The following is an 11698-nucleotide window of genomic DNA, read 5'->3' on the forward strand; positions in this document are numbered from 1 at the left end:
CTCTTACCTTTGCAGTTGGCATCTCTGGGGTGAGATCCGGGATCAGGCTTTGTTAATGGGCAGCTGGGGCAATCCTGGGGCCATAAGGTCTGGAAAGACGCCCTGCACCAGACTGAGCTCTGGGAGGGACGGGCCTGGCTCAGTTCTGTGCGCCCAGGCTCTGTCTCAGCAGCTGGCAAACAGGATGCACTTGACAACCGCTTGCTCAGGGAGCCGAGGCTGGCTCCGAGGGTACCCGGGAGAGGCTCGGCCGGGGCGGGAGGGGCTCCACCCCTTGTCACCACTGCAGAACCACCTGGTTGAAGTCCAGGAAGCCCTGGTGCCTGCGGGGATCACCTGTGGGGTAAATCGAGAGGTTTTTCAACCAGCAGTCCTAATGTTTGTTTTTTTCTCTATTCGTGTTCTATGTACTAAGTTCTGTGTCCAAATTTCACTTTTACGAGTCTGCTGCTGAGAATAAGTAAGTTTGAAGACTACTGTAGCAGAATAGCTTTTTAATTTAGGGACAAAAATCCATCTCCCAGCAGGTAAGGGGCCCGGTCCTTACCCACTGTCAGCGAGCGGTGCTCTTCACTAGGCTCTTAATTTGCTTGATCCTCAGATGCAGTGATCGGGAAGGTGTGCTTTCCAGGGACCCCCTCACCCCGCTGGCGGTCAGGGCCAGAGGGCAGGAGGCCCAGAGCCTAGGCAGGAACATTACTGGAATCTAGGGGCAAGTTCTCCAACCAAAGTCAGAACTATCCCGAACCTCAACACAGCCGAGACATTCTCACATTTTATTAAAACAGAGTACACTTCTGACCTTTTACTTTCTATGGCACGTGCTTCTATGTCCCAGCCTTACACACAGTTCCTGAAGCACAGCTCCAGCATACAGCCAGACTGTCACTCCTTATTTCTGCTCCTGGGCACTTTGTTCTGTCCAATCCCTTAATGCCTCTGGCATTGCAAAGACGGCTTATGACCAAGGGGACTGGTGTCCAAAACAGTTCTCATTTTTCTCGCAAGAAGATACAACTAGGAAAAATCTAGGAACTTTATGATTTTTGTGCACTACTGTGGCCAGCAGTTTTAGAAGAACACCTGATCACTGCCAAGTGATGACTGGGGGTACTCTGCCCTACCATGCGCGGAACTTGCATTGCTGGGGTCTGATTCACTTTGCTGCTCACTGTCACCTGGCAGGTAAGGACACTGCTCTCTCTAGGACTCTTCACTGGGGCACATTTCCCAGGCACGGCAGCACAAGGTCAGGCCAAGCGGGCCTTCGGCCTCCCTGCCCGGCCGCCTGTAATGGAGCAGAGCCCTTTGTGAACAAGCCTCCTTGACTTGGTGCCAGAGAGGCTCTCCGGGCAATGTATCTGGTTGGAGAACCCCAAGTCCCACTCGCCTTCACCCCGTCTCCGGGGACTGCTGAGAGCACCCCCTGCATCGGGACCTCCTACAGCCCCAGGGTGGGTCCAGGAATGTCTAACCACTGAGTTGGGGGGGCCCTTTAACTAAGGCCCTCTCAGACAGTGTCTCCCCTTCCAGCCCCCCGAAGACGGGGCCGCGCTTCAGTGAGCACGCCTAGACCACTTGGAAGCGGCCACCCTAGGAAGAGGCCGCTGGGAGGGTGAAGGCAGACCAGGGAGCCCGCCCGCCGCCTGCCAGGCCACGCTGAAATCCACAACAGGAGCAGCTCCGGGAAAGGACTCATCTTCCCCTGCAGGTTCACTCCTTTCCCAGCTGTCAACCTCTTGTCACAGACACAGCTGTTGTCTAGACGCTCTTTTTCAAAACCCAAATCCAAATCCAAACAAAGCCCACTAAGAAAGCAACAACAAGGAAGGAAGGAAGGAAGGAAGGAAGGAAGGAAGGAAGGAAGGAAGGAAGGAAGGAAGGTAGGAAGGAAAGAAAGAAAACAGACTAGAAATAAGGAGTCTATCCCAATAGCCAAGCCTCTAACCAACAAATCTGCCACGAGCGTGCGCGGTCGGTGCCCGGAGCCCCGGGCCAGCACAGCCAACCTGCTTCCGTCCGCGTCACCGCGTGGCCAATACAAGCTGGCGGATGCAGAAAGCTGGCTAACCGACGGCTCCCTGAATTATAATATCACTTTTCACTTGGACCTCTGTCGCCAGCATTTGAAAAAATAGGAGGAGAGCCTTTCTACCCAGTTTTTCATGGTGCTTTGCCAAAACAATGGCCTCGGTAAGAAATGCGAGGCTAGTTCAGATCTCACTCCCTGGTGCTGCGTCTCAGCCTGAGGGTCCTCTGACTTCCTCCCTCCCCCGGGGGCAGCCGCTTCCCCTTCCGATGGTTCACCCACATCTACCTGACCTCTCCTCCCTCACACGCACCTCCTCCCGACAGGAGGGCCCCTCCCCAGCTCTCCCACCCCCATCTCGGCACGGGGACAGGTCCAGCGCACCCCCACCCACAGCGGCGCTCAGCACCAGCCCTCTGGGGTCGGGAGGCCCCCAGTGGAGAGGTGGCTGGCCACTGTGCCCACGCCCTTCTCATCCTCAGATCTGTACGACTGGAAGGGTCCATCTGAGGGTTTGGGGTGGAGGGGAACCCGAGCGAGTCCTTGATTTAGACTGGGAAATATTGCACACCCATTTCCCCACTTGGGCGTGCAGCCTAACCCTCCTCAACATCCTGCTCTCCAGGGAAGAAAAGGCACTGATTATAAGTACTGCAAGGGAGGGACCTGAGAAAACAAATGGAAAAGGTCCAGGGCACGCTGCAGACCAGCCTGGAGGCCAGGTTGTTCCCGACACCGACACTGGGTGGGGCCATCGGGAAGAAAGCAGCGCCTCACACGTTTCAGACATCTGACTCTCAAGGACAATCAGTCGGCCGGGAAGAAACCCTGAAGTTGGAGCAGGGTTCAGGGACCCAACCAAGGATGGAAGGAAAATCCCTCGGCCTTCCCCGAGAGCCCCAGGGAGTGCCTCCGGGTGTGCATGAACGTGAACCCAGAGTCAGCGGAAGGGCAGGCCATTCTTCAGTCCCGTTTCATTCCCAGAGCGCCCCAGACTTTAGGAGAAAGTTACAGAGGTTGGAGCTAGGGCCCAGCACACCCACTTCCTGGCTGATGGGGCCCCCACTCCTGCCACTGCAACATCGAGGAGTGTCCCCAGGATTCAGAGACCACACCTGCAGTGGAGAGAGGGCCTCAGAGCCATCAGTGTGCACACTGCACGCAGCAGGGCCACTGGCAGGGGCGTCTCCAGACATCCGAGAGGAAGCTAAGTGGACTGCGTGTCCCGGCCACCCTCACTGGTCTCGCACAAGGAAGAAGAGGAGGACTGGAGGGGCCCGGGGCCTCCTCGGAGAACCCTGGAACTTACCCCCGAGGAGCCTCGGCTGACCCTGACTACAGGGGGCGAGAAGGTTGGCTACCTCCTCGGTCTTGAACACCCGACGGCAGGATGTCCAAAGGTAAGTGTAAGACACAGGGAGTGGAAGAGAAGCCCCAGGGGCGCAGTTTTCTGGAGCCCCTTGAGTGCGACTTGGAAGGGAAAGTGTCATCTCACTCTCTTATGTGTCCCAAATGCCCGATTCCCCTAATAGGAAGAGACATTATACAAACTGGGAGCCACAACCTACCCCTAAGACAAAACCCTGACCATCAGAACACCCCACTCCCCTCCATCCTGCAGCCCCAGTGCTGCGCCCTCCACCAAGAATAACAGCCCACGTAACCTTGAGGGGTCCGTCAGCGTCAGCGTGGGCCTGCGACACCACCGGGCGTAGGGCCAGGGGCACCACCAGTCGTAGTCAAGCTGTGACCCGGTCACCAGCACCCAGATAACAAACAAGAGGCCTTAAGCAAGGAGGCCCAGCAGGCATTAGCCCCAGAACAGAAAGCCTGCTCGAACCACGGCTCCTTAGACCCCCAGCCCTGTCGGCACTCCTGCCCCCAGGAAAGGAGCCAGTGGGAGAGCCAGCCAGCTCAGGACCTCCGGCGGAAACTGAAACCACTGAGGAGATTCACCCCCTGGTCCCCAGCCGCCCCCGGCTTTCCACCCGAGTCCCTGAGAGGACCTGGTACTCAGGGCTGGGTTTAAAGGACACCTTCTTTCGTGCGCCCTGAGCTCTGGAATATCCTCCCAAGGGGTGTAAAAAGCTCCCCGCCCTCTGAGGAAAGCTTTCAGCTGAGGGCTTTGATGGCCTGCAGTTAGAACAAGGTCCGTACCTCAGTACCTCAACGTGTGGAAGACATTCGAGCCCCCAGCCCTACCAGCGAGCTTTCTGAGCACAGCTGACCCCTTAAGCCATCCGGCTGAGGCGGGATATAATGTTTCGAAGGAAGAAGCCCTGCCCTCCCCCAGCAGGCAGGACGTCGGGCTCACCACAGAGAGGGGCCCAGGGCGCCGCCAGGGAGAGGGAGGGGCTGGCTGCCAGCGGCGGCCCTTGGGCGCCACAGCAGCTCCGGGCTTCCCTGGGCCGCCGGGCTCTGCTGCCCACGGTTCCCCAACTTTGGCTTAAAGGCTAAGCCCTCGTATGAACAGCTAAAAGGGAAGGACCCTGACCCTTTCGCGTGGACCACCAGTTGTGACCGGCCGCTCCTGGAACTGAAAGACCAGCTCGTGAGCCCCTGCGTTACCTTCACGGCCTGAGCCGCCCCTTCGTCTGCGTGGGGCTCACACAAAACTGGGGCCTCTGACTGGCGCCTGTCTTCCTAAGCAACCGGGCCAAGCACTGAAGGAGGCCTCCGTGCTTGCGGCTGCAGCAGCTGCCTCCCAGCGCCTCCCAGAGGCCAACGAATTAGCTTTGGGACAGCCCCTGACTGTCCGGACCCCCGCCACCTCCAGCCCCTCATTAGGAGAGGGGCCAGACCAGTTGTCCCCTGGTCGAACCCTGCATGTCCAAGGCGTGCTTCTAGACACCCGTCTGTGACGTCCCTGCGACCCCAGACACGGCCAACACTGACGCGTGGCCGTGAGGGAGTCATGGAGCAGGTTCATGCCAGCAGGCCGCCCCAGAGAGCTCCCCTGTACAGAATGCAGAACTGAACAGTCCACCGACGGGAGTTGCTAAAGGCAGGATACAGGGTGGTTTCCGTCACGGAAGGGGGCTGCCTGTTCTGCCCGGGAGGGCAAGCTAACTGCTCTAATCAGGTCCCCAGAACTATCTGCATGGCTCTAAATGTGCCTGTTCAACACTATACTCGTAGGGCCATCTGCAGGGAGAGGGGAATGCTGACCTCAGGGCATAAACAGATTAAAAGCAGTGGGAAACCCATGTGGCTGCTGGAGGCTGTATTCCTGCCAAAGGAGGTTATCACTGCGGAGGCTGCCAAAAGCGAGAAGCAGAAACAATAAGAGGAAACAACAGTACAGAGAGAGGCATACGTGCAGGTCCAGTCTAGCAAGCTGACTTTACAGTAATGCCCTGGGCGCAAGGAAGTTTCAGATACTTGCTGTTTTTGACAGCCGCTCCTGCTGGATGGAGGCACCCCCACCTGAACTGAGACTGTCTGGGGGTCTCTAAGGCCCCGCCCAAGGAAACAGCCCCTCAGCTTGGGCTCCCCAAGTCCATCCAGAGTGACAGCGGCCCAGCTTTGCTCCCCAAGTTACTAAGGGAGTCTCCAGAGCCCTAACAACAAACGGGGTGTGCATGCCGTGTAGAGACCACAACCCTCAGGAAAAGCAGCAAGAACACATCGAACCCTCAAAACAAACTCCAACAAACTACGTCAAGAGAGCCATCAGCCCGGGCTCTCCCTTCTGCCCACAGCACTTGGAGAACGTGGAGAGCCCCCACAGGAAAGCGCAGGCTCAGTCCACACGCGCTCATGTACGGAGAGCCACCCCCGAAGGACCAGCTGCACGGCCAGCCTCGGTGTGGGGGGGGGGGGGCGACTGAAAGACGCCCACAGGAACCCGGAGCTGCCTTCCCCTCCTGACGCGATTTTACATCCTCTCTCCCCTGGGGTCCGGGTTTGGGAACATGGAAGGCTGGAAATCCACAGGACCAGGGAGACCCAGGTGGACAGGACCTTAACTAGTGATCCTGACTCCTCGTTCTGCCTTAAAATCACAGGGCATGACCCCCTGGGTGAAGACACTCGGTACACCTGGAACCTGTCACAGACCTTACGTTACTTTTCAAAAGGACAAACTTACCAGTAGCTGAGTCGCGTTGGGGACAGACTTAGCAGCTGGCCTTACTTGGCTTCTGCTGTTTTGCCAAACCCCCTCCCCCGTCCCTGCTGGGTGCTGGGGACATTAATACTGCGAGTAGTACACGTGGCCACTGCTGTCTGTTCTTCCTTATCTGCTCCCCCTCTTACAGCCACCAGGCGGAGAGGGGACTTAACACAACAGTAAATCACAGCCCACGGACAGAACCTGTTCCCGTGCTGGGTCAGTCACCCCCACCCTCAAAGTGACATTTATGGATTAAAGTTGTTACGGTTTACCCTGAGAACAACCACCTCACTCTCACCTGGGCTGACAGGTCTGCTACACCTGTCCCTCCTATACCCCGTCCCTAATGCACCTGCCCTGCCCCCACCCAAGGTAGGGACCTGCAGGAACACCCTGGGGCTGCTCTGGACTCTGACCAGTGCCTCTTCCATTGTTAGAACTGGCACGTGGACAGACAGGAGCAGAGAAAGGAGCGCGGCCAGGCGGCAGGAAGCCACACATCTGCTGAACAGGGCTCCCTGGGCAGACAAAGAAAAGCAAGAACCTCCGGACTGACAAGACATCATATGCCATGAGGTGACAGGGGTCTCAGAGGCAGAAAAAGGTGGGAAAAGGCCAGAATCTCTGGTGTCCGAATGTAACCTTTTGCTCATTATGCCCTCATTTTAACACGATCAGCCTCCCAAACGAGAAGTGCCCATCATGTGCCGAGGCCGAGATACATTCGATCCAGACTAAACAAGGACAGAAATCCCTCCTGGCCTCCCTTCCTCCAGAAGGTGCAGCGGGATGAAAATCAGGGAACACGACCGCAGGCCCCTCCCTCCCCGTGAATATCCCCCCCCCCGTTCATTTTCCACCCCGTGTAACTCAGGGCAGCGGCTCACCACTCTGAGTGTGCTATCGCAATAAACCCTCACTCTGCTTTCTTCATCTCCACGTCTCGTCTCTGCATTCCTTCTGTGATGAGACAAAACCTTGCTCTCCGGTGACACCATCGCCCCTCGATTTATGTGCCCCCCAGGTTCACTCCCTCTGGACCAACTCACTGAATACGCACAGGAACCAGTCAGGAGGTGCGCTCAGTGGGGAGGGAAGACGCCAGCTGCCAGGTGTTTAGCATATGGCCCGCCTAAGGCCGGGGGGGGGGGGGTAAAAGCCACTAGGCACGAATCCCCAGTGGCCCCGCTGTGCAGGCGGGCCTCTCTCCCCACACTGCAAGGACACTCCGCCTCGGGCTGGCTGCTTACGGAGGTGGTTCAGCTCCTCAGAAGTGCACCACGCCTGTACACCCCCCCCCCGTGCCGGATCTTCTGCGGCCCGAGAGTGAACCAGCTGTCTCATCAGAACACCCCCAAGTCCTCTGTCCCTTCCCCGGGACGGGCTCTGGCCTGTCCTTGCTTAGATAAAGCCCACTTTGTGTGCAACGCACGCTGGGCCAGGCAAATTCCAGGAGCCCAGGTATGACCATTCATAATGTCACCCGGCCCTGACTTAAAGGGCACCAGGACCCAGCCTGGCAGGAGTGGGGTTGCTCTCAGACTGGGGGGAGGTTTCACAAACCATGAAACCACTCTACAGAATCTCACGCCAGACCTTGAGAAATTATCCAAAAATACGACGGATGCCTTGCAAGGACCCTATACTTCTCTGGCCTAACTAGCAAATTTCGTTCTCGACCACAGGCCAGACCTGGACCTTCTGGTTGTGCGGGGGTAGTACCCGCAGCTACTCACAAAACCCGCGGCACGACGTCAATGCCGCTGGTCAGACTGAGGTAACCACAGAAGCAGACAAGGAGGCTCCACAGTCACACAGGCACAACACACTGTGAAGGAAAAGTCCAGATGGGCTAACGAGCTAAGTCACAAATCTAAGTGTGATAAGTGTCGGTTTACTGATATAAGTTCTGCCGGGCTAACTCGTAAATCTGAAGTTTAGTGTCAGTTTACTGGGCTAACAAGCTAACTCGTAAATCCAAGCTCAACAAGTGTCAGTAACGTGATCTGTTCCGAACTGATAAGCTTCAGTGTACTGATTCCTTGCTTTTTGTTGTTTGAACCTTATTGGCTAATAGCCCCACACTTGTAATTAACCCTATAAAACCTCATGCGCACGTCTTGGAGGTGCTCAGAGCTTCGGAGCAGAAGCCCCTCTGAGCCCGCCGGCGTAATAAATCTGAGTACTCCAACCCTCCGAGTGGTGCTTGTTTCTTGGCTGGCCTGTCATTTCCGTAACAACACAAGGTCCAGAGCCAACCTCCCTTTGCAATATGGTCACAAAGAGCCGCCCTGTTACCCCAGCATGTCTGGGGGCAGAAGTTTCTCTCAAGGCAAGGCTGACCCCACACAGTTTTACCTGCTGTGGGCCTGGCTCCTGACTTCACTACACACCCTCACCGTCAAAGTTCACAGCCTGCGTCCTCCCATCCCAGGGTCCTGATGTCACAGCTGCGTCCCCAGTCGCAGAGTCTCTGATGTCAGAGTGTGCGCCCTCCCTGCAACACGTTCCTAACGTCGCAGTCTGCACCCTCCTCATAATAGGGGTGGTGACATCACACACTTCACCCTCCCTGTCGCTGGGCTCCTGAGGTCACAGTCTTCGCCCTTATCTTCCTAGGCTTTCTGACGTCACAGCCTGCGCCTACTTGGTTACAGGGTTCTGTACGTCACAGTCTGCGTTCTAAGTCGCAGAGTCATGACGCCACCATCTGCATCCTCAGTCACAGAGCCCCTGACATCACATTCAGCGCCCACCCGGTCTCAAGATTGTGTACGTCACAACCTGCGCCCTCAGTCGCAGAGTCCTTGACGTCACAGCCTGCGTCCTCAGTCGCAGAGTCCATGACATCACCACTACGTCCTCAGTCGCACAGTACCTGACATCACACCTGCGCCCACCCAGTCGCAGATGCCATGATGTCACAGCCTGCGCCCACCAGGTCGCAGAGTCCTTGACGTCAGAGTGTGCGCCCTCCCCGCAACATGTTCCTAACGTTGCAGTCTGCACCCTCCTCATAACAGGGTTCGTGACATCACACACTTCACCCTCCCTGTCGCTGGGTTCCTGAGGTCACAGCCTGTGTCGTCAGTCACAGAGACCCTGTTGTCACAGCTGCGACCTCAGTCGCAGACTCTATGACGTCATAGCCTTGCCCACCCAGTCGCAGAGCCCCTGACGTCACAGTGTGCGCCATCCCCGCAACATGTTCCTAACTGTTGCAGTCTGCACCCTCCTCATAACAGGGTTCATGACATCACACACTTTGCCCTTCCGGTCGCCCTCCTTGTCACAGCCTGCGTCCTCAGTCACAGAAGCCCTGACATCACAGTCTGCACCCACCTGGTTGCAGGATTGTGTATGTCACCACCTGCGCCCTCAGTCGCAGAGTCTCTGACATTACAGCCTGCGTCCTAAGTCACAGAGGCCCTGTAGTCACAGCTGCGTCCTCAGTAGCTGACTCCATGGCGTCATTGCCTGCGCCCGCTGGGTCGCAGGGCTCTGTACTCCACAAACTGAGCCACGTCGCACAGCCCATGACGTCACATCCTGAGCCAACTCTGTCGCGGTCATGACGTCACAGCATGCGCCGTCAGTCGCAGAGTCCGTGATATCACACCTGCGTCCTCAGTCTCAGAGTCCATGACATCACAGTGTGCGCCCTCCCAGCAATACATTCCTAACGTCGCAGTCTGCACCCTCCTCATAACAGGGTTTGCAACATCACTCACTTCGCCCTCCCTGTCGCTGGGTTCCTCAGGTCACAGTCTTGGCCCTTCTCGGGTTTTCTGAGAGTCATAGGCGTCAGTGTGTGCCCTCCCGCAACACGTTCCTAACGTTGGAGTCTGCACCTGTTACAGAAACGACAGACCAGCCAAGAAACAAGCACCACTCGCAGGGTTGGAGTACTCAGATTTATTATGCCGTTGGGCTCAGAGGGGCTTTTGCTCCGAAGCTCTGAGTACCTCCAAAACGTGTGCATGAGGTTTTACAGGGTTAATTACAAGCTAGGGGTATTCAGCCAATAGGCATGGAACACCCTGAGCAGCATCATTATCACAAAAGCAGAGTCAGGGAGGCAGCAAACCGACATACCAAGGCCAGATATGTCTCTCTGAAAATTTAGCTGACTAGCAAAAAAAAAAACACAAGCAGGGAATGAGCAAACCAACACACAGATTTATGAGTCAGGCCAGCAAAACTCAGGTCAGTAATCCGACACTTGTTAAACTTTGGTTTATGAGTAGGCCCAGCCCGGCTTTTCCTTCACACACCCTCATCATAACATGGTTCGTGACATCACTCTCTTTGCCCTCACTGTCACGGGGTTCCTGAGGTCACAACCTGAGTCCTCAGTCGCAGAGGCCCTGTTGTCACAGCTGCGTCCTCAGTCGCAGAGTCCCTGACATCACATTCAGCGCCCACCCGGTCTCAAGATTGTGTACGTCACAACCTGTGCCCTCAGTCGCTGAGTTCCTGAGGTCACAGTCTACACCCACCAGATCACAGAGTCCATGACGTCACAGCTGCCACCTCAGTCGCAGTCTCTGGCGTCACAGTGTGCGCCCTCCCCGCAACATGTTCCTAATGTCGCAGTCTGCACCATCCTCATAACAGGGTTCACGACACCACACACTTCGCCCTCTTTGTCGCTGGGTTCCCGAGGTCACAGTCTTCACCCTCCTCTTCCTGGGGTTTCTGACCTCACAGCCCGCGCCATCAGTCGCAGGGTTCCTGACGTCACTCTGCGCTCTCCCCATCACAGTCTACACCCGCCCCCATCGCAGTGTTCCTGATCTCAGTCTACACCCTCCCTGTGAAAGGGTTCCCAACATCACAGTCTATTCCTTCTCCATGGCCAGCTTCCTGATGTCACTCTACACCCGTCCAGTCGCAGGCCTCCTGACGTCACAGTCTGCGCCGTCCTGTCTCAGGGTCCCTGACGTCATTGGCCACGCTCCATCCTCCCAGAGTCCCCGATTTCACAGGCCACGCCCCCCATCTCAGAATTGCTGGTGTCACTGTGTGCGCCAGCCTCGTCTCAGGCTTCTTGACGTCACAGTCTGCGCCATCCCAGTCCCCAGGTCCATGACGTCAAGGCCTCGCCCTCCTCCCCCAGGGTCCCTACGTCACAGGCCACGCCCTCCCCGCTTCAGCGCTGTCGCTGTCAATGTCACTGTGTAAGCACGCCCCGTCGCAGGGCTCCTGACGGCCTCACTGTCTCCCTGGGCTACGTGGTTGTGACACTTGCACTGCTTTCTGAGAGATCAGGGAGGTTCGTTCTCGGCTCTTCCAGAGCCTAGGACGGACGGAGCCTGCCACAGAGACGGCGCCAAGGAATGGACGCTCAATAAAGTATTTGACGAAGGACCTACCGAGAGAGACCGAAAGTGTGGAAGATGGCCTCCGCGCTGAAGGAGAAGGAGTCATTTGTCGGGTCTCAAGCACCTCTGCATGGCCCTCCCGTGCTCCAGCCGTTCCAGCGCCGCCGCACGCGCCCGGCCCCGCCCCTCCCTTAGCCCCACCCTCAACTCCGCCCACATCCCCTCCAAGTC

The 11698-nt window shown here is 57.0% G+C and overlaps 1 protein-coding gene and 1 long non-coding RNA gene across 7 annotated transcripts in view; one reads left to right on the forward strand and one right to left on the reverse strand.

Moving 5' to 3' along the window:
- The window catches only part of PRELID3A (PRELI domain containing 3A), a 30851-nt gene extending 19175 nt beyond the window's left edge, over positions 1-11676 (reverse strand). For 2 of the 6 annotated variants that reach the window (XM_074352372.1, XM_074352366.1), the window contains exons 1-2: positions 11519-11676; positions 8-336 (exon numbers count right to left, since the gene is read on the reverse strand). In XM_074352372.1, the coding sequence (XP_074208473.1) occupies positions 8-22 (15 nt within the window). In that variant the 5' untranslated portion in view covers positions 23-336; positions 11519-11676. Of the gene's footprint in view, positions 1-7; positions 337-547; positions 687-9485; positions 10023-11518 lie in introns of those variants that run through there. The other 4 variants (XM_074352367.1, XM_074352368.1, XM_074352369.1 and 1 more) reach the window with 4 other exon arrangements.
- Positions 2364-9466, forward strand: LOC123617764 (uncharacterized). Its single transcript, XR_006726009.2, has 3 exons — positions 2364-3429; positions 6581-6719; positions 6822-9466. It is a non-coding gene; the product is annotated as an uncharacterized LOC123617764 (long non-coding RNA).
- Positions 11677-11698: the final 22 nt, after the last annotated feature.

This window comes from Camelus bactrianus, chromosome 24, assembly GCF_048773025.1.
Source record: "Camelus bactrianus isolate YW-2024 breed Bactrian camel chromosome 24, ASM4877302v1, whole genome shotgun sequence".
Lineage (NCBI taxonomy): Eukaryota > Metazoa > Chordata > Mammalia > Artiodactyla > Camelidae > Camelus > Camelus bactrianus.